Below are 22,992 nucleotides of genomic sequence, written 5' to 3' on the forward strand. Positions count from 1 at the left end.
TTGGTACCAGGGATCAAACTCAGGCCCTTGTGCTTGTGAGGCAGGTGCTGGAACCACTGAGGTAAATCCTGACCCTGGAATCTTTATTTTAAACAAATCCTCAGGTGATTCTCAAAAGCCCTTTGAGAAATTCTAGGTTCTTTTCCACTCTTGCCTCTCCTGGGACTTAAGGTAGCAGTGCCCTTTTCTGAAGAAGATGTTAGGAAAGATTAGGGCCCTTTGGTTGACAGGAGTTTTGTCACAGATCTGCCATTCTCAACTCCTCTCCCAACTCCAGGTTGATGAGTCCTTGTTAGTTTCTTTGGAGCCACCTTCCTCATGGGTTCTTCTGATTAGAGGTTGGGGATAAACTCTGAAGTCTCTGTCAAGTGCTGGGCATGACCAAACTGTGCCAAGAAGATGAGGAAAATAGGCCCCTTGGTTATCTTCTGCCACCAAGAATGCTATTTTGATTGACATCGGTGTCATTCATGGGGCTGGAGACACTTTGCGCCAGGGCCAGTTCCCTGGCCAATTATTTTAGAATCCTGTTCTGAGGTGCCTCCTTAAGGCCCAATGGCTTCTGGCTATATAGCCACACCTCCTCCACCCTCCTTCAGGTACTGTAGCACTAGTAACCTCAGGGTGATTCTTCATAGCTTCCAAACTGGGATTCAGGCTTGGGGAGTTGACACAGGGGAGTAGAAATCCCATTTCTGCATTTTTTTTTCTAATAGGGAAAACCTATAATTTAGTGTAGTTAGACCACTGTCCCACGGGTATTTCATGGGGGGGCAGCGATTGTAATATACTTCTGTTTTAACTTCATGTAAAATAGATAGTTGCCCTGAAAATCCCTTTAATAACAACCTTGTCCTTCATGTTTTCCTTCTCTTTGACCATCTTGTTTTTCTTTGTTGTCCATCTCTTCCTAAGTTGGTCAGTTTTCTCATATTCTCTGTGACCAAAGGAAAATTAGGATTCTTTCCTTGTTTTCTTCCCTCCTTTCTTTTATTCATTATAATTTACTAAGTCCTTGTTCTAAACCAGGTTCTGTGTAAGACATGGCTTGCCACCTTTGCTGTTGAAATGTAATTGCTTTGTGTTTCAGTAGGGTTAAAGAACTCCAGAATAAGAGAAGCAGACGAAAGTGGTCAAATACCAGTCATCCTGGAAAAATCAATCTCTGGGAGATTAATCTATCCGGAGGGAGGGGGGATGTCGACACACTTCAGCTCTTTGTATATGCCAAACTGGGGTGCCTTATGAATTATTCCCAGAGAACATCTTGTCAATAATCATGCCTCTTCACGGGGGAGATGCCTATCTGTTTTCTGGATAAAAGCAGGTTATTGGACTGAAGTTGGAAGGAAAAGCTCCACAAAGGCCTGCAGATATGTTGATGACAGAGTGAATACCACAGGGATGCCAAGCATACTTTTACCTGGCGACAGGTTAGCCTGTAATCAGATGTCATGAGGATTTGTTGCTCTTAGGCGTTTATAAGGCTACTTTTCCTCCTTTGTAGACCTAGCCTCCTGTATAACCGGTGATACTCAGTATCTTCATGGTGGAACCCGCATTCTATCTTCTCAGCTCTGACCTTCACCCTTCCTTGACATGTATTTAGGCAGCTTCTCTCTCTACCTATCCACTCCATCACTGTTGTCTTTATAGAATAAGAAATCTGTGTGTTTATCTTGTTGTTAGTTTTTCCTTCTTAACAATTGCTGATCCATGCTGAACTTATTTTTATAAGTGAGACATTTCAGTTCATGTTACGTTTATGTTTTGGGCACTAAAATATTTTTTCCCAGTACCAAAGAAATTCCTGGGCTCATTCTCCAGTGACTGATTTTTTTTAAAAAACACTGGATTTAGAACAATTTATTGTTTTTGTGTACAGAAAACTCAAGAGTACATGAAGACGGGTTAGTGGCAAGTTCTTTAGCCTTACCTTTTCTAGCTATGACTTTTGTTTTTGTTTTGTTACCAGGGATCAAACTTGGGTCCTTGTGCTTGCAAGGCAGGGAGCAGCACCACTGAGCTAAATCCCCAGCCCTCTAGCTATGACTTTTTTGAGACTTTTTGATGTGCTTTGATGCTTGGGGGAAATGAAGCAAGTTTTTGATGGGGAGAGGCAGATGGATGTGGTGCCTCCTTTTGGGGGAGGCTCATCCCCCGTCAGGCAGGGCGACGGGGAGACCGTGTGAGGCACCCGCTCAGCTGCTTCCACTTCTTGGTCCTCCTGTGACAAATTGGACCAGTGGAGCTGACCCGGGGATGGCGTCTTTGTGAGCCTCTCGGTTCACATTCAGGCCTGCCATACGGCTAGCGGCCATGTGCCCGGGTTTGAGGGGTGGCTTCTCTTTCTGTGAGTCCCACCAGTCACTTGAGGGGTGATGGTCGGGGTGGGAGCAGGTACAACAGGGATGACGCAGAGGAAACCAAGGTGGCTTGCTCGGGAGACACAGTGGGTTTGTTGAGTAGATTTTTCTCAGTGTGTCAGTTTTCTTTCACGCAGCCAGACCCTTAGGTGGGATAGAGTTTAACTGTGTCAGGCCTGTGTTCAGGTGAAGCCTGTGTGGCTCACAATTCCTCCCATCTTCCTCAGTAACTCACAAGGTCTACCGGGTATTTTACTTAGACTTTAGTTTCACCCTGGCAGCTTTGGGTATAGGCAGAGTAAAAACCAGAGAAATCAGTGGTACTTTTTTGTTGTTTTTTGTTTTTTTTTGAGACAGGGTCTCACTATGTAGCTGAGACTAACCAGGAACTCACTATGTAGCCCAGGCTGGCCTCGAACTCAGTGATCCTCCTGCCTCAGCCTCCCGAGTGCTGGGATTACATGTGTGCATCACTACGCCCGGCTTCAGGGATACATTTGTAGCGACACCTTTGAGGTACATGATGTGTCCTGGGGATATCAGGAGTGGAGCAGAGGGGCGGGGGAAGGAGCTCATGACTCAGTAGCCAGTTCTTAGGGCTGTGTATTAATGGTCAATAAGTAGACCAAACTTCATGAAGCAAAGTTCAGCTTTTAGAAACTTGCTTGCTGCCTGGCAGCTGAACTCCACAATCCTGGAATATTCTTGGTGGTGTAGTCAGTCAAGTGGTCTAATGAAACTTCACTGGCTCCAGAAAACATTTGGGTAATTAGAGTGGTCATGGCTGACCTGACTGGGACCTGCTTTTCTGGCTGGTGCCTCCCTCCCCTCCCCGACTCAGCCAGCCTTCTCTTCTCTCAGCCTTGGAACAGCATGCCAGTCTGACTAATAGCAGACCTGGAATTTGGGTGATGAGATCTTCTAAGTAGAACCCAGGACTAGTATGTCATTGCTCTGACAGGTTGCTCAAGAGTCTAGTGGAGGTGTAGGGGAGGTAGAGGCTCATTAAGTGAGAAACTTGATTGTCTAATTAACTTCCTTGCCTCATTTCCTAACTTTTCTTATGGGAGGGGAAAAAAAATCCAACCACAGAACCTCTTGAAGCTTTTCTAGCCCCTAGCTTGATGTGAGGAAAGCATTTTGTTTGGTCATAGGGGGTGGTATGCAAGGCAGATGGCAGAAGTAAGTGCACATTGGGCCTTCTATTCTGGTTCTGGAAGCTGGGCCTGAAGCCTGAGAGGTAGACAGTTTCTTTAGCAGGCTGTGGCTCAAGAGTGTCTGTCATTTCTTAGAAAAAGAAACACATACATCTGAATCACATCTCCCCCATAACATCTTTCTCTCAGCTCTGATCTCTGAGGTTCCCTCTAGATGTTAACTTTAATCTAGTAAAAAGAGATAACACTATTTCTTGGTGGCCCTTTAAAAAGGAAAAAAACAAAACAAAACAAACAACCTTACTTCCTCTCTTAATCTCCCATATGTACTGTGGAAATATATGAAAAGCTCATTTAGTTAAAAGCTTGATTTATGGCACATGGTAAAGAGATTCCGGAAAGTAAGGAAGCTGAATTGGAGACTGTGAGAATATATGCTTTAAAAAATGCCTGCCAGGATTTGGGTGGGGGAAATAGTTTACTAAAGTTTTAGCAATTTTTTGTTTGTAAGGAATTTACTACTCACTACCAATGGAATATTTTTTTAAGGAGTTGAAAAGGAAATGCCAAAATTGAAGTCTGTAGATAGAAAGAATATCTAATAGGGGAAATTAGGATTTTATAAAAAAGAAAAATGATAATCTAACAGTACTGAGGGAAGATTTCCAAGGTAGGCAGTGGGGCCACGACTCAGAGAAAAGGGGCCCCTGAAACGTGATGTCCCTTGGGGGAAACCGCCTGCCGGGGATCACGCCAAGCCGTCTAAACAGGTTTGCTTTCAGAGGAAAAGGGAGTGAAGAGAAAGCCAGTTGTATTTTACAGTCCCGGAGGGGATTTTAAAAGCCTAGTAAAAATGCACGGAGGTAAAATTAAGATATACCTCAGTAGACAGAGCGATCGGATTCTGTACTTTCTTTTACTATGGGCATTTTCTCCTCCACCCCACTTTGTACCAAAACATTTTCCCCATTTAATCTGATCTCTACACTTTATCTGAACAAAGTTCCCAAAAGTAAACATCATTTTATGCAATAAAAGTTTGTTAAGGTCTTCCATTTTGTTGTTATTATTATTATTATTATTATTATTATTATTATTATTATTATTATTTTAGGTTTTCCATTTTAAAAGCTTTCACATTAAAACTGCATGGACATGCTCTGTTTGGGAGATGGGGTACACATGTGTCAACTTGTGGATGCAGATTCCCTCTGGGTCAGAGGTTCATCACAGAGCAGTCAGCTTCTGGCTGAATATTATGTTTCTCTGTTTTGAAGTAGCCCCTAAGCCATGCTTGTCACTAGCATCTTGTTGCCCTCTGGCTTTCCTACCTTCCATTTTGGGACCTAGATTCTTTATCTCTCATTTGCTGGAGCACCAGCTCATCCTGGCCAGGAAGGGAGGACGTTGCCTTCCCGATCAGATATGCCTGTTAAGGAATGTGTGCAGGAGCCCCTCTTGTCACCAGGCTGTCTCCCTTCTTGTGCATGGTTTGATAGGATCTAACACCCCAGGCTCCAAATACTTTAAATTATCCAGAGAGGTGCCATTGTATGTTTCCTGGGACCGGGCACGTAGACCTCCAAAAAATGCTAAGGAAAAATACAGGAGCAAATGTAACTGAGCTCTTAATGAGGGCCACTTTGCTGCTTTTTGCTTTGTTCCATCCTCATGATAAAGGAAGCTTGGCCTTAGGAAGATTATGTGACTTCCCAAAGCTCACACAGAAAGTTTTCGCACTGGGACGTGGACCCTGACAGTTGGGTTACAGAGCCGCTCAGGTGTAGGACTTCAGGCATGCTGGGGCCGGGCAGCAACTACAGTTGCTTGACTTTGGACAGGCCCTGGGGCACCCACATCCGAAGGATGCAGAGACGCCACAAAACATAGCTTGGGAGCCGAAGAAGGGAATAAAAGCAATGGTCTTGCCATTTCTAACCTACTTTAGAAGTTGATACATTCCAGGCATGTGCCCTCCATTTTCTTTCCTCTTTCTTCATGCCTCAGTTCAGATTCTTATTATTTAAAAAAATATTTTTGTTGAAGAAAGTGCTTCTCCTAAAACATAAAAAGAAAAGCACATACGTGGTAATAAAATCCAAATGGTCTAGAAAGTCTAGAAAGTTTTCTACCTTCTCCCCAACCTTTAATCTCTCTCCCTGAAGGTGACCACTGCTAAGTCTCTTAGATATCCTTCCAGAAATGTTTTAAATGTCTATTCTCACACTCACTGCATGAAAGCTGCTGTCCCACGTCCTATCCCGTGATCTTCAGGGACAAGGCACGGAGGCCTGGATGTTCCTAGGGTCTGTGGACTTTAACATTGTCCAGCACTGTGACCTCCAGCGATTGCCCAGTCAGTTTCCCGCCTCCCTTGATTGCAGCACACCATGCGCCCAGCGGTGCAGTTTTGGGAACTCTGGGTCCAGTGCAGAGGGACTATGCTGGTGGTCCTGCAGAATATGCTGGTTGCAGAATCTGCTGGACCTTGGCCATGCGAGGCCTGTGTTGTCTCATCACTAGGCTGACTTTTACTAGCTTGGCTGGAACTTCTTGCCTCTGATCTTCAAGCACAAGTTTCCACTGCAGCGAGTGGCAATGTTTTGCCTGTTTATGTAGAAGAACTTCCTGGAATAGCTTTTTATTTTTATTTTTTGAAAACACCAGGTACCTTTTGCAAATACATGGCACTGATGCAGAATGAGTTAGGTGAGTGGAAAGACTTGGAGAAGCCTCATTGCCCAAACCTGTTTCTGAGTCTTTCTGAGCTCCCTTTTCTGTGGATGAAGCTGAAGATGTTTATGTGGTTAATGGAAATTGGAAATTTTGATGTTTTTGAAATGTTCCTGCTTATGCATCCCGCAGTTGAGGTTGGCTCACTATCATGGGGTTGGACACCATGTGGGCTAAAGCATCCTCATCTGTAGACTGGGTCGTTAGTGGGAACAGAAGTGGACTCTACAGGAGCTCATACATTTACCTTCTGGTCTTTTTTTTGTTTTTTGCTTGCTTTTGCCATTTGCCTTTGCAACCTGGATACTGGGGAATGAGGCTCTGAGCTACAAAATTATCAACTCTTCGGTTCCCTCTTTTTTCGCGTAATTTTTAAATTTCTCTGTGCCTCAGTGAATCAACATCTGCATAGCCAAATTTAGAAATAACTCTCCCACCTGCCCCCCGCCCAAAGACTGCTCAGAAATGCAGTCACGTACACTTTTAAGAGATAATGGAAGCTCTATAAGTGGCCTGTTTCTTGATTTCAATCTGGAAAACACCTTACTACTTGTAATCTAATTTCCTTCTCACCTTATCCTCGAGCATCTTCTTGAGTTTCCAGCCTGTATTCAGGGTGGTGTGGGTTCACGAAGGCGCGAATCAGTGCTCTGCGAATAGAATGATCCTGGGGGAGTACAGGTCCTCTGGTTCCAGGTGAGAGGAGTCTAGGACCCACTTTGTGAAAGTTAGTGCTGCCTGAGTTTGTCTGAGCTCAGCCTGTGCCAGGTTGATGGAAGAGGTATTTGTACGAATAGCTGGGAATACTGTAATCCTCATCCTTGACAGGAGACAGAGCCAAAACTTGAGATGCCACCAATGAATTCTTCTTGTTAACTCACATTCTTCCCCCACCTCCTCTCCCTTGCTCCCCTTCCTCTCTTTTTACCCTCCCCTCCTCTCCTCTCTTTCTCCTTCTTCCTTTCCCTCCCTCCCTCCCTTCTTTCCTCTCCTTCTTCCCCTTTTCTCCTTCCTCCTCTTCCTCTCTTTCCTTCCTTGTACTGGGGATTGAACCCAGGACCTTGGTGCTTACCTTTATCCCCAGCCAGTTTTCTACTTTTAAATTAGGAAACAGGGTCTCACTAAGTTGCCAAGTTGTTAGACTGAAATCTGGTTCCTGTTTAGAGGAAACCAGTATCAGGCATCCTGTGCTCACACCAAGACTGTGTAGATGTACTCAGAAGTAGCCTTTAGGTAAGCTCTGCCTAAGTTTTCCTTTCACAGAAACCAGCCAAGGGGAGACTGTGTTTAAGAAGTAATCATTTTGAGGACTGGGCTTGAGCTCAGTGGTGCTGTGTCTACCTCGGAAGCTCAAGATGCTGAGTTCGATCCCTGGTACTGGGGGAAGAAAAAAAAAAAAAAGAAAAAGAAAGAAATAATCACTGTGTCGGACACAAACTGAAATGGATCAGGGTCAATGAAGAGATAACTTGAGGGAGTCTTGTGCGCTGTCAGATGGGAGAGAAGCTCTCCTATGTTATTGTGAACACAGGTGTGTTTCTCTTCCCCATGACTTTTTGTCTCACACATTCAGTGCATTGGTGTCTGAAGCTGAAGTGAAGAAGAGGCAGCCTGGTTTCGCTGAATGGCTTGGGCACTGACAGGTGTCCAGAAGATCTGGGGAGAAGCAGAGTGCTCCCCATCACCTAGGTCTTGGGTTACCTCAAATAAAGGCGTGGCGCTACTAGACTGGCATCCACACTCAAAGCCCAGAGCTCTTTCCTTGAGATAGTCTGCCTTCTGTTTCCAAAACAGGGGAAATAGGGATGAGCTCATTTCCTAAAGATCCTTGTGAAGTTCCTGAGCACAGCATTGATCCTCGTCTGCGAGGAGCTTAATCGTCCAGGGCCCTGAAACAGGCAAAGGCTGTAATGAAGCCAACAAGGTCTGTGTACCTGTCCTCAAGGGACTGCCGAGAAGAATCTGGATACACAGCAGACTTGCCATTTGATCAGACTTCCATGAAATTTTTCGTTTGAGGAACAAATCTCAGGAACGTGTACTTCGGGTCAAATCTGGTACTGCATAGATGGGAGAACAGAGGGCTTAGAGTCTGGTGCTTTTTGTTTCGGTTTATGACTTTGTTCAGCCCCTACCCTCTTCTTTTCTAAGAGCTGAAGCTCTGGCTGGGCTCTGGCTCACTTCCAGCCTTCTCAGGGAGAGCCAGGATTACATCTGTGCTTTGTATTTTGTACCCAGGTTTCTGCTGAGTCCAGCTCCTCCATGAACTCCAACACCCCACTGGTGAGGATAACAACACGTCTCTCCTCAACAGCAGACACCCCGATGCTGGCTGGGGTCTCGGAATACGAGCTGCCAGAGGATCCAAAGTGGGAGTTCCCCAGAGATAAGTGAGTGCTGCTGGGCATTATCCTCGAATAGAAACTTCAATATAAATGGGAATATTAGATCGACATTTTCTTTTTATGACCTTTAACTGCAAAGGTCTTGCTCTGATGGTGTCAATAAGAGTGAGACTGTTTCTAAATAACTCCTGGAAAAGAAAAGAATGTTTTTTTTTTTTTTTTTTTTTTAAATAGCACCTTTAAAGCAGAACTACAGACTCCTGGCTGGCCTCCAAACAAGATGGCATCTGGTTATCATTTTTTAAATTTCTAGCCAATTCAAACCCCGTCAAATGGAATAAAAGTAGAATTACCCAATCTATAAAATAGATCTGACATTCCAACTTCTGGTTACTAGAAAAATTACTGTTCTGTAGTTTATTTCTTTGGAGAAATTAGATGCAGAGTATAAACTGCCTTTAGAATCTTTCACCAAATGCTGCTGTTTTTAATGGTTATTAATATAGGGCTGAGATGAAAAGCTTTGAGTATGGACTTGGATCTGATTTTTGTGGTCCATAATAATTTCCCTGTTGGGTGGCACAGAGGTTCTCCAATAAGATATTTAGTCAAAGGCTGCCATTTGGTCTTTATTGAAGGCATTGTTAGGAGCGGTATATCTCAGTCTGATTTGCACAAGTCCATGTACTTTGGCTCTGTTGGGCTGCATTTGAATCTGGCTGTGCCAGCCAGTGGCTGGATCCCTTTGGGTGAGTCACTCAGCTCTCCCAACTTCATTCCTGTGAAATGAGGGTAATAGTACACATGGCATATACTCTACCTCCCAGGACAGCACAGTTCTTGGCCAAGGGAGTTTCTCTTTCATTTCCATTTATGTCTTCGTAATCTGGGAGCTCTGAGCTGCAGACCTCAGGAAAATGTCCTAGGCAAGAGCCAAAAGTACAGGCCATGGGCTGCCAGCCCCTCCCTCCTCTAGGCCGCCTCTAGCCCCGCCTTCCAAAATGAATTTCACTGGAGAAGATGGCAGCTTACTCTGGCATCCTTTGAGTACTAATTAGAGTTTGAACAGCTTGAGAGTCATGTAGGGTAGAAATGCTGATTCTTTCTTCATCAAATAAATTAGAATCGTTCTTGCCTTGCTAATAAATATCCTGTTTGACTTGACATTTGCGGGATCTCCCTGAGATTATATAACATGTTTAAGATACACTTCTTGTATATACGTACACAGATTTGGAAACACAAAGGAAGCTCTTCCAGAGACTGCTTATGCCAGGCTCTGTTTGGAAGGGAGAAAGGGCTTACACAGCACTTGGGATTTTGATTCACACAACTTCATATTGCTTTTGTTTCCCAGCGACCATTGTAGAGATACTAATGTGTATCCTAAGCTAGAACTGAATTAATTTTCTAGGCATCGTTCAGTTATTTGTGTGCTATAGTAAAAAAAAAAAAAAAAAACGGTTTCTTCATTTAAGGAACGTTTATGCGACATTTACTTATGAGGCACCATGGAAAATACAAAGGCCAGTTTCTTTACCTGCAGCAGGATGTGCAGAGGAGGGGCGTTCCTCATGAACACTGCCAGCCCCTAGCTGTGTGTGATTGTATAAGTGGTTGGGTTCATGTGCACATTCCTGTGTATACGGGACTGAATCGGGCAGTTGTGATCCTTCGTTAAGAGCTTGCAGCTTTCAGGTTCAGCCTGTCGTTTTTGCCACCTGTGACACTGCAGTCAACAGTGGGAGTCTGTATGTGTTGAGCTGTTAGCTCCCACCTGGGGGTACCCCGAGTGTGGAAAATCTAAGTGCTATGCATTTCCAAACAGTGTTTAGCACAAATGTAGGTGGAGCAGATTTTCAATGAATGAAGGCTATTTAGAAGCACTTTATTAGATCGGAGGCAGAAGTTATACAAAGAGAGGATTGTTGTGCTTGTAGTAGCAGGGCAGTGGGACATAAATTAGTCATTTTTCCAATGCAAATGTTTATTTTCTGCCAAGATGTTAAATTTAATTTTAGTTCTGGATAGAAATGGGATGACCTCAGCATAGCATAATCTGACCTCACTGTTTTTGCTGACCTTTTGCACACCATTGTGTACTTACCGTAAATACTGTTTACTAATGGCAGCTCAGTACTTTGCTGTGTTATGCTTAAGTTCAAAAAAACCACATGAGTAAGTACTCCAGACTTCTCCATTCTGTGGTTTCTGGAATGCCCAAAGACAATATATGGCCACTCATGTGACTGCATAGAGCTTCTAAGCTTAGACATAGAATTTGTGGTGTTCACTTCCGATTTTACTTTGTTAATTTTAGGTAGTCGTAAGGATTTCTAAGTTTATGTAAAAAACATTCTCCCCATTTTCTATAGCAAAAAATTAGAGAGTCTTTGAAATGCCTTTAAGATTCATATCCAGTCACTTGGCAAGGAATGTAACTGTAAAACCCACTGGTATTTGAATAGTAGTGATTTTAAAGCTGTCACTTTACAGGGACCAAAAAAAAAAAGAAAGAAAGAAAAGGCTTAATGTTTTTCTCTGAGACATTCTAAATTACAAATATTTAATTGGCTCAACATCAAAAGCTCCTCATTGTTGGCACTCAGGGAGGCTGCCCACCTTGCTCGCAAGGATGCCTTCCATAAAGAAAATAAATTGAGACTACAAATGTGAAATTTAATAGCTGTTCCCCCAGTAATTGACATTCTCTAAAACGTCACTAAGAAAACACTCCAGCATGTGTGTACCCTAAGTCTCATTAGTTCCATATGATAAATACGCCATGCTTTCGCAAGCCGCTGAAAGATTTTTATATTTGGTTCTGGAATTTCCCTTGCTGCACCCTTGCACCAGATGCCATGTGCTTATCCCCTGTTTTACACATTTAGGCTGACGCTGGGCAAACCCCTCGGGGAAGGTTGCTTTGGGCAAGTGGTCATGGCTGAGGCAGTGGGGATCGATAAAGACAAACCCAAGGAGGCGGTCACCGTGGCAGTGAAGATGTTGAAAGGTAAGTGGGGAAGGGGTGGGGAGGGTGGGAAAGCTTTTCAAGATTGTTCGTTTATGGCAGGGGAACTCTGTTGTGGCAGGGGGTTGGAGGGCAAAAAGTTGACCTAGAGGCTGAGGAGTTCTCAGGATAGATCAGCGCCTCAGACAGGCTATTTATCTTGAGCGGTGTGTACTTATAAAAAAGAGAAGACCGTTTTGTTAGCAAGTGGAAGCCTCCAAGATTGAGTTATTATTTTGAGTCCTTCTAGGGAACCACCATTCTTCACTTGCTTCTTATTTCTGTGGGCTTAGAAAGTAATCATCTGCTTACAAACTATGGATTTAGATGGAGTTGGTGATTGGATTCAGGACTGAGACTCTAACCTATGGATAAAGAGAAATTGGCATTTGGGGTGGGAGTAAGAGGCTCAGGGAGCAGAACAGCTTCTTTTTTTTTACAAGGAGCAGAGCACAAATGATACCAGTCAGTCTGGGGGAGTCACTTAGAAGCTGAAAAGGAACTAACATTGTGAGGGCTGGGGCAGAGCCTCAGTGACCCCAAGATGCAAACGATGTGCTCATGGGAATCTGAACATTTCTACACAAATCTTCCAATCCTGCTTCATGCCTGTGTCTCGGAGCTTAAAGAACTCTTGACCATTAACTTACTCTCCCGTAGTATTCTTTTACAGGAAGGGTGACAGGGAACGGGCACGTTATAAATCTTGTAGGGATCTCAGAAAGGAGGTCCCAAGCCCAGTGTTCCATAGTTTCAAGGTCACAAAGCCTCTCCTTGGGATGTGGGATGTGTTACTTTCTTTCTTGGCTTCTCTTGGGGTACTCCCCACATCTGTCCCTAAGAAAGAGGAGCAGGCTAGAAAGTGAAAAGTTGCTCGTTGTGTCTCAGCTGTTGATCTGAGGCTTCCAGGGAAATCTGGTGTTTTGAGATCACTTTGTGGGGTGGTTTGATGCTGGGTGTGTCTGGGTACCAGCATGGAGGCAGCCCTGGCTACCTTCCAGGGGCAGTCATGGCTCCCCATGTTTTTCAGCAGGTCTTCTGATTTTGTTATGGGGCACGGAATGAGGTGGGGATATTCCAGAAGAAAGCTTGTTTCTCTTGTAAGGTGGGGTTGGCCATCTTCCCTTTCAGGATGTACATGGACTCATGCCCCAGAACCTTTGTGCCGTGTCCTTGATTACAGCCAATAGATGGATGGCCCAGAGCCTGAAAGACCTATTTCCTCCTTCCCTCCCTATATGTCAGAGTAGATTTTGCGCACAGACAATTGTAATGCTTTGCTTTTTGTGAGGCTGAAATGCTTTTGGCAACATGGTTCCTATCTGTGCCTCGATTTCATTTTCTTTTCAGTCAGCTGTGTTTTTCCATACTAAATTAGTTTGAAGAGGGTGCATGGGAACAGTCATGCCACTTCCTCTTAGCTCACCATAAGCCTGTGTATGTATAGCCTGAGCTATTTTTCTTTGAAATTACAGAGCACAGGCTTATACCCCTTTGAGAAGTCAGTAGGAGGCATTGCCCTTCACCTGCACAAAACACCTGCGTGCACTTAGTACTCAGTTGCAGGACACCTCCTGGACCTATCTGTGAACTCAGGTTGAGTTAGGAATCTTGCACTGGAGAAAGTCTGTAGAGATTGAATGTGCTAATGGTTACTTGGGTTGAGTTAGGAATCTTGCACTGGATGAAGTCTGTAGAGATTGAAAATGTCCCTTTTGTGTTTTCCTGCCTGTCATATCAGAGTTGCTTTTGGGCACCATGAAAATCGGAGTGCTTTGTGTAGGGTACCTTGGATATGGCAGATGATGGGAATTACACAATAGAGGAAGAACATTTAGGTTTGTAAGGGTTATTACAAAAGTCTTGGCTTACACATTAGAGGCTGTGCTCTGGTCCTGAATGTTGACCCCACTGAACTTCAGTGAGCTATTTAACACAGAGCAGGACATTCCTGGGCGTGTGACCCTTCACAGATATTACGAGGGAAGTGATTGGGAAAGTCATTCCTTGTTCTAAAATTCAGTGTCACATTTTAAACCTGTTTGGCCACTAATAATGATAGCCCATGAGTTAGAGGAAACTAACTAATTCATGATTCACCTAATGTTCACAGATGATGCTACGGAGAAAGATCTTTCTGATTTGGTGTCAGAGATGGAGATGATGAAGATGATTGGAAAACACAAAAATATCATTAATCTGCTTGGAGCCTGCACGCAGGATGGTGAGTAGGAGGAAAAAGCTTCCCAGGCACCCACTACGGGGGTGAGCGTTAGCATCATTTTGGAAGCCGTTGCATTTCTGGGTCCTGTATCTAGGGTGCCTTGAGTGCATACTTATAGTTCTCTTTAAAATATCTTTAGGGGCCTGGGGATGTAGCTCAGTGGTAGTGTGCTGGCCTAACATGTACAAGACTCTGAATTAAATTCCTAGTTCTGCAAAAAATTGAATTAACTAAAATAAAATAAACTCAGGGAGATGTTGCCAGTTGTGAACAGAACTCTTGTGTTTGTCCCTGGGGGACAAGGGAGAGGAGGGTCCTAGTATTTTTAGGTCAAGAGGCTATTTGGAAAGGACAATTTCTTTGTTTTTGTTTTGTAAGTGCTAAGTAAGATTTCTCCAAAAATAAGGCTGTGTTTGAAAAGTTCTTCCCTTAACATAGGAATTGGGGGAAGCCCTCTCTTGAGGCAGGCAGCAGGTGGCTGAGCTCTCAAGACTAGCTTCAAAGAAAGTGGTGCGCAGGAGCTCAATTCCTTCGAGGTGGTAGAGGGACGAGGGATGCAGCCTGGCTGCTTTCATTGAACACTTACTGGCACTTTGAGGCCAGTTTGGAAGTTAATAAACTTGAAAATGCCAAAGTCTGACTTAGCAGTTTCTTCTTTAGGTCTGTGTGGGAATCGACAACACTTTTCTGTAAAGGGCATTTGTGGATATTTTAGGCTTTTGTTGCAACTTTCGGTTACTGCCTTTGTACTGAAGTAGCAGCTTTTGGACAAGAATGGAACTGGCTGTGTGCCCGTCACATTTAAGGACTCCAACAGGTAGTAGGCAGGATTTGGCCTGTGGGCTGTAGTTTGTCGACCCGGGCTGTAGTTTGTTGACCCAGGCTATACCTTGAGGAGATTATGCCGCACATATGAACAAGGAAACATGTACAGCAGTGTTCTTTGCCCTAACTGTTATAGCAGAAACCTGGAAGCAACCTAATTGCCCATAGGTACAGGGGAAAAGGATAAATAGTGTGGTAAATTAATTTTTATCAGCTCACCTGAAATCCACAGGGGTATTGTGTAAGGGAAATATTGCAGAGCTCAGTCATTATTTATCTGATTAAAAATAATACACACACTCTAATTAAAATGAATCGGAGGGAACAAATTTCTCCCCAGGGGGCCACTGGGGAGAGAGGGTTGGAGTGATAGTGGAAGGTACTACCTCTGTATCTTTGCTTCTTAAAGCCTTTTGAGGCCGTCGTGACCAAATGTAGATTATCATTTTGGAGAGATTAGAATGCAGGTGTTCAATTTTTATGTGTCCTTTTCTGAATGATAAAAACCAAGAAGAAAATAATAAGGGTATCACTGTAGCTCAGAGGGCGAGCCTTTGCCTAGTGTACTTGAGACACTGGCTTTGATCTTCACAGCAAAAACAACAAAACTCCCACGGTGGATTGTAGAAATTAATAACCCTTCTTTGCTGGGTTGCCCAGGGGCAGTCTTGGTCTGCTGCCTCAGGGAGCTTCTTTCTCCTGTCTGTCAACAGGGCCCCTCTATGTCATTGTTGAGTACGCCTCCAAAGGCAACCTGCGGGAATACCTCCGAGCCCGGAGGCCTCCAGGCATGGAATACTCCTATGACATTAACCGTGTTCCTGAGGAGCAAATGACCTTCAAGGACTTGGTGTCATGCACCTACCAGCTGGCCAGAGGCATGGAGTACTTGGCCTCGCAAAAAGTGAGTCCTTCGCATTCTACTTGGTTGGGTGGAAGCCAATTAAAAGTGTCTTTAAAGAAATCAGGCGGTTTGGACGTGCTCATTTGCTAGATCAAGCTCTCGCATGTCTTGTACAACCTGGAAAATATTTATGGTGTTATTTACGTTTGAGTTTAATGAACTCTTTAGAGGCCAAAGCAGCCTCATAAACTCATAACACGATTACAGAGATGAGCAAGAAAGATGTCTCCTCGCTTGAGACAGGGCTGGTTTGATGCTCCTGGGAATTTGATTGGGTTGGGTGTTTAATTCTCGTTTGCTTTGGCTTCGTTTCTTTTGTGGTTATTGAGGTTGGCGACATGGAATTTGGGCATTGTGTTTAGGGTTTTGAGTTTGATAAGGCATTAATAAAGATCAAGTGGGGTGGTGAGTTTCAGCAACATCGAGTCCTGAGTATTTGAGTATATTTTGTCTCTTGCTGAGAGCCCTGTAGTTAGAATTGGCCAGGTCCCCTGAGGTGAATCACCAGCATTCTGAGCATGCAACTTACATTGGAACTTAAAATATTCAAGTTATGCTGGAAGCATTTCAGCAGGTGCCCAAAGTCCTTGGGACAATTTGGAGAACCCCAGCGCCTTTGGGCCTCACACTCTGTGTGGGGTGCAGAACAGCCTTTATGGGTAGAAGGGGCTCAGCACCTGCCTGAGTGGAGCTTGATGCAGCATGGGTAATTCTCCAGGTTCCCCAAAAGGTGATATCCCCTAGTGGGGTAGACTGTGTCACCCGTGGGCCTGGGCTGCCTGAAAAGTCATAAACCTAGATCTCCTCACGGGTCTTTCTAGTCACAAGGTAGCCCTTGTCAGACCATGCAGGGTAGAGGGGACTGGGCCTAGCCGCACCCCAGTCCCGCTGTCTCTGTCATGGAGGAACACGGCCCATGGCTATCATGTGGTCTGGCTTTTTTTTTAAAACACTTCTACAAAGACCAGAGCTTAGGACTTTACTAGCTGGGGCCCCCCACACCACCACCACATAAAATCTCCTAGCATATTGTAGGTTTTAAGAAAGTAATAAAAACACTTTAATAGTTTTGGGTTCTATGATTATGTGCGTGTAGGTGTGCACTGGCACGGACATGGGTTACAGGTGTGTTTGCCAGTCCAAAAGTTTTTGGCATCAGGGAACAGCCAGATCCAGTATGTGAGACATTTGACAAGGCAGCACTTCAAGATGTCAATGTCATGAAAGATAAGAAATGTTAGGGAGATCCTTTCAGATTAAAGGAGGCTGAGGAGACAGTAGCCAGCTGTGGAGGTGTGGTCCTGGGTTGGGCCATGGGGTCCAGCTTTTACAAAGGACACTGTGCACAAACGGAAGGTGACAATGGGCTCCATTCTGGATGATATAACTGTGTCAAAGTTAGATTCAGAGGAGGGTGTCGGTGGTGTGTGTTAAGGTAGGAGATACAGGTAGAGTATCCCTTATCCAAAATTCTTGAGGCCTGCAGCCTTTCAGATTTTTTGGAACTTGGAATGTTTGCATATACATAATGGGGCATGTTGAGGATAGGACCCAAATTGAAGCAGAGAATTCATCCATGTTGTATATACACATTGCCTGAAGATACCTTTGTAAAATTTTTAAAAATACGGTATGGGTAAATTTTTCTACTTGTGCCCTAAGGTCAGTGCATAAAATATTTTGGATTATGGATTTTCAAACCAGAATTGCTCAACCATCTAAATGTGAATTTAGACATGAAATACCAGTGATATCTGTAACTAATTTTGAAAGACTTCAGCTGTAGAAAAGGGTGTGAGGTGGGTGTGTGTGTGTGTGTGTGTGCGTGTGTAAAAGCTCAATATGCAGAGAAATTGAGAGCAAGTAAATTTAATAAACATGGATAGCTGTTGTACTATTTCACCTTTTCTGAAATATCTAGAAGTTTTTCTTATTCTTGCTTTTCTTTTATTATCAATGCCTATTAATTTTACAAAAATACTGGGTTTAATGTGTACCACATATTTCAGTTATCCCCATAACTTCCTTTATGCCATCTTCTACCCCTCATTCCCTTTCTCTTGTCTAAGAGTCTCCCATCTGCTTTCTTGTCATCTTTCTTAGATTTCACATATTAGGGAGAATGTGTGATATTTGTCTTTCCGAGTTTTTGTTTGTTCAGTTTTTGAGGTACTGGGGATGGAACCCAGGGCCTTCACACTGAGTCGCATCCCAGCCCTTTTTATTTTGAGATGGGGGTCTCACCAAATTGCCCAGGTGGAACTTGAACTTAAATTCCTTCTGTTTTGGTCTCCCAGAGTGCTGGGAGGTGTGTACCACCACACCGGATCTTTTTAGTTTTCTGAGGAACCTCTACACTAATTTCCTTAGTGACTGGACTGTGCTGATCTGCATTCCCACCAGCAGTGTAGATGGGTTTCTTTTTCCTGCCTCCTTGCCAATATCCGCTGTTCCTTGTATTCTTGATGATAGCTATTCTGTCTTGGGTAAGATGGAATCTCAGCATTGTTTTGATTTGCATTTCTCCAGGGGCTAGAGATGTTAAATATTTTTTCCTGTGCTTACTGGCCATTTGTATTATTTTGAGGAGCGTCTGCTCAATTCATTTACCAATTTACTGAATGGGTGCTTGGGTTTTTTGGTGTTGAGTTTTTTGAGCTCTTTATATATTCTAGATATGAATCCTCCATCGGAAGAATAGATGGCACAGACTTTCGTCCATTCTGTAGGCTCCACTCTATTAGCTGTTTCCCTTGTTGTGCAGAAACCTTTCAATTAATGTAATCTAATTTGTTGATTCCTGCTGTTATTTCCTGTGCTACTCGAATCCTGTTTAGGAAGTTTGTCTGTGCTTTTGGCTTCAAGTGTGTATCCGCTGTTTTCTTCCAGCAGTTTGAAAGATTCAGGCCTTAACCTAGGTCTTTGATCCTTTTGGATTGATTTTTGTACAGGGTGAAAGATAGGGATCTAGTTTCGATCTTCTACAAGCAGCTGTCCAGTTTTTCCGCCACCATCGTTAAAGAAAAGAGGCTGTTCTCCAGTATGCTATATTTGGCTCCTTTGTCCAAAATGAGGTGTCTATAGATGTCTGGATTTGTTTGGGTTCTCTATTTTTGTTTCATTGGTCTATGTGTATGTTTTCGTGCCAGTCCATGCTGTTTTGTTACTGCAGTCATGCGGTACAATTTTAAATTAGGTATTGTGATATCTCCAGACTTGTTCTTTTTGCTTGGGATTATTCTGGCTATTGTGGATCTTTGTGCTTCCATACTAATTTTAGGATTTTTTGTGTTCTATGACGAATGTCACTGGTACTTCGATGGGAACTGGATTGCACCTGTAGATCACTTTTGGTAGGATGACCATTTAACAATCCATGAATGTGAGAGGTCTTCCCACTTTCTGCTATCTTCTTCAATTTCTTTCTTCAGTCTTCTGTGATTCTCATTGTAGAATTCTTTCATCTCCTTGGTTAGACTGATCCCATCTTTTTGTTTTCTTTGTTTTTATTTTTGTTTTGAAAGCTATTGTGAGTGGAATTGACCTTTTTATTTTTACGTTTTGTATTTGAAATGATTTCTAATAGCACACAGGAGAGGGTAGTTTGTCTCATAATAGGTGGCCTGTTTGATTCCTCTGTGCTTGGTCACTCTGAACCCTAGCTGGATGGAAGGTGGGGGCTGCACTTTTGCAGGGTGCTGCTGCTCCTACAGAAGTGGTAGGAGGGCTGGGCTCACCATTTTATTCAGTCCTTCCACAAATATTCTACAGGGCTCCCTAGGTGCCTCATGTCCTAGGCTGGCCAGAACAGGTGCAGCCCTTGAGCTGTTAGAGCAGGAACCAAGAGTAATAGTGCAAGAGATTGCTCATATGTATTCCAATAAAATGTAAAAACCCTTGTGCATGTAGACAAATTGAGAAACAAACAGTTTGATAAGGTCCTGTTTGTTCAGGGATTTAAATCTCCAGGCAGAGACACGGGCCTGGGAGCTATGGGGAGTCCTGGAGGGGCAGTGGGAGGGTAGGTGTATGTTTTCAAGTTGGCCTTGCTCCTGCTTGCAGAGGAGATTGGAAGTGCCTGGTCCCTGTGAAAGGTGACAGTGCTTTGCACCACAACACTGAAAGAAGTTGGTAGTTTGCTTTGGGGCATCTTTTGCGATCAGGAAAATTAGTGGGTCAGTTAGGAGAGAAAGAACCATCAACGAGGACTCCTGATTTCCAGGCTGAGACATTGGATGTTGCTTCAGTTCCCAAGAGGAGAAGACTTGGGAATCAGGAGGCAGAGCAGCAGGTGAGTGGGAGAAATTTTCAATGACAACTCCAGAGCTCATGGAGGAGTACTGAGAGCCATTCAAGGGGAGAGGCCTTGAAGCTCAGCTCCAAGAGCCAAGTGGAGAGGCCAGAAGAACAAGGAAAAGGTGTCATTCAAGAGACGGCAGGGAACAAAGTCACCTGGAGAGAAGCCTTGAAAATCCTGGAGTTGTATTGAATCCTAGGAAAACTCTCAGGTCTCAAGATTGGCAAAAAGTACAGGAAATGGAGAGGAGGCGGAGCAGGACCCAGCTGAAACTGAAGAGGAAGGCTGGGTGCAGTTTGGAGAAGCTGCAAAGGAGAGTTTCAGGAAGGAGAGGTAGAAACCAGCTGTGTGCCCCTGCTCAGAGCGAGGACAGAGATGTGTATATGGGGTATGGTCCTAGAGGAAACGGAGCCCTGTCCCGCCCCTTCCTGCACACTTTGAGACACTTCTCTGTTGGGAGCTGCTCAGCACGGTGGGAAGGACATGTAAGAACTGGATGGACTTTACGATTGGCAGCCTATTTTAGGCTGACAGAATGGGATGATGGAAGCAGCCCCACAGAGGGAGGGGCTTGTCTGAGACCCACGCCCTGGAAGGAGGGGGAGAAGGAGAGCTGGGGCTGGTGTCTGTGCTTGTGAAGGTGGCCCAGTAGGCAGTTTCCAGGCCAGGCTGGGCTCAGAGCTGGGAATACTGAGGTGACACAGTGCCCGATCTCAGGCAGCTGTCCATTGTGTGCATGGTCAGAGGAGGGTGGAGTCAGGCAAGAAATACCATGGGCCTAGAGTAATTAATTCAGATAGTGCTAGGCTCCTTGGGCCTTAGGAAATTTGTGAAATCCTTGCTAGTTTTAGTTCAAAGTGTTAAACCCGAGTGGGTTTGGCTTTGAAGCAGGTCTTGTCATCCCTATCCATAAAGTGAGCATTATCATACCCATCTCATAGGGGGCCCTGAGAGTTAAATGATCAGCATCACCCGGTACAGTGTCTGCACCATGAGGTATTAACCTTCTTTTCCTTAGCATATAGAAAAAGGGAACACCAGAATGTTCCAGCACCCTGATTATTAAATTCAGCTCTCTGGGCCGGAGAACAACTGAACTTTCTGTGGTTGCTGAGGATTTGACTTGCCTTTAATTATTTTCTTTTTCTCAGGCCCTTGTTCCAAGGCCTCTGTTCAACCCAGAGGGGAATTTGGTGTTTCCTCGCACCCTGCGGGGGGGGGGGCTGCCCATGCCGAACAAAGTGGAGGTAATGCCCCTCAGCAGTGTCTCTTTCCCAGCTGAGGTCTGATGTGTGGTGGAAGCCAGACTCTTCTGACCACTCAGCTTGTCAGACACTGGGAGCACAGTCAGCAGGAGTACACCGCCGGGAGAGTTTGGCCCAGGGCTTGGAAGTTCAGTTTGAAGAGGCCTCCAAACCAGGACAGTGCTCCAGCCCTGACAGGTCTGCAGGCAGCTCTGGGAACTCTCACATTTCCTGCTCCTCATCTGGCCCAGGGAAACTGCCTTGGGTGGCTTTCTTACTCCCTCCTTTCTGAGTTTAGATCCTCTTACCCAAGTGAATGAACACCACCAAGAGTTGGGGTGGGGCAGGGTAAAATAATTCCTTATTTACATTTCAGAGGTAGTTTGGTTTGCTCCTCTTTTTTTTTTTTTGGTACTGGGGATTGAACTCCGCTTGAAAGGCAGGCCACCGAACTGCTGAGCTATATCCCCAGCCCTTGGTTTGCTCCTTTTTAATTGGTCATTTCATGGAGTATCTAAGGTTAGTTCTGTCACAAATTTGTTGAGTGGATTGATAAGGTTCTCTGCTTCCTATCGTAGTTAACCTTTGCTGGTTTCTTGTGTCAAAGCATTTGGTGGTGGTAGTTACTTGCTTCTTTATACCTTACCTCTTCTAAAAATAGAGGCTGATGCTTAGATCCTAATTACCCTGCGTCACCTCGCAGTCGTGGTATATTAAAGTGCAACAGAAACAGAGCAGCTTACAAAAGCATATCATTTATAGAAAGGGAATATAGACATTATAACAACTAAACCTGTCAGAGCCCAGAGTGGCGATCAGCCCAGACCTTCAGCTACCCCATAGCAAGCAGCACAGGATTTAGTCTCAAGATACGTGGCAGACACAGCTTGTGCCACCCGTGTGGGTTATGTGTTGTGATAGCCTGGACTGAGAATATGGCGGGGTGGCCATTGGCTGTGTGAGAAGCCAGGAAAGGGTAGAGTTGGCTGTGTCTAAACACAAGTGGAGGAGGGCCAGGGATTTAGATCAGTGACCGCTCCTGCATTGCAAGTTCAAGGTCCTGAGTTCGATCTCCGGTACTGAGGAAAGAAAGAAAGGGTGGGGGAGAGGGGGAGAGAGAGGGAGGGGGAGGAAGGAAAAGGAAGGGAGGGAGAGAAAAGGGTTTTACACATAAGGGAAGGGAAGTGTAGAAGGGGGATGGCTGAGTTTGGGAGCATGGAGACCTTTGGGCGGGCTGTGTGGCAGTCCATGCGTGGAGCAGACAGTTGCCACAGCCTGAGAGAAGGGATCAGCAGTGGAGTGAAAACTGCAGAGGCGTTTCAGGTAGCGGTCAACAGGAAGTGAGTGTAAAGAACGTTGATTAAGAGGGACAAAAGGGGTGAGACTTTAGTGGGGGTAGGAATCTTGAACTTGAGATGTCAGGGGGAGTCCATGTGGAATTCTCCCAGAGTGAGGTGAAAATGAGAATGTGGAACTCAGGAGAGAGGCTGGGGGGGTGATGGAATTTGCAGCTCTTTTGTATGTGTCTAAGAACCGCTGCCAGGAAGATAGAAACACACAAGCCCAATGGGAAGGCCCTTGCTTTTGAGGAACAGAGGAACAGAGGAAGGAAGGAGCCAACCAAAGAGTCTGGGGTGGTGAGGAGGAGAGACAGCGATCCTAGACAAAGCAGATGGGGGAGGACCCAGTGGAGGGAGCGTTTTCAAAAACAAGCAGGAAATCAACAGCGTCTGAAGCAGCAGAGAGGGAAAAATTGAGGGACTGGAAGAGGTCATGTAGGTCTAATAGTGAAAAGGCTCTTTGTAAACTTTGGAAGCAGTGGGGGTGGAAAACATCATTTATAGGAAGGAAATACAGAGTTCGTAATCGCTAGACTTTTCTGAGAGC

At 44.6% G+C, this 22,992-nt stretch overlaps 1 protein-coding gene across 11 annotated transcripts in view; it reads left to right on the forward strand.

Annotated features, from left to right (window-relative positions):
- Fgfr2 (fibroblast growth factor receptor 2) overlaps window positions 1-22,992 on the forward strand; it is a 104,790-nt gene that overhangs the window by 72,093 nt on the left and 9,705 nt on the right. For all 11 annotated transcript variants that reach the window (XM_010632766.3, XM_010632768.3, XM_010632767.3 and 8 more), the window contains 4 exons: window positions 8,495-8,646; window positions 11,493-11,614; window positions 13,725-13,835; window positions 15,374-15,564. In XM_010632766.3, the coding sequence (XP_010631068.1) occupies window positions 8,495-8,646; window positions 11,493-11,614; window positions 13,725-13,835; window positions 15,374-15,564 (576 nt within the window). The remainder of the gene's footprint in view (window positions 1-8,494; window positions 8,647-11,492; window positions 11,615-13,724; window positions 13,836-15,373; window positions 15,565-22,992) is intronic.

The sequence above is a fragment of the Fukomys damarensis genome, unplaced genomic scaffold (assembly GCF_012274545.1).
Source record: "Fukomys damarensis isolate Sample0158 unplaced genomic scaffold, DMR_v1.0_HiC HiC_scaffold_8, whole genome shotgun sequence".
Classification (NCBI taxonomy): domain Eukaryota; kingdom Metazoa; phylum Chordata; class Mammalia; order Rodentia; family Bathyergidae; genus Fukomys; species Fukomys damarensis.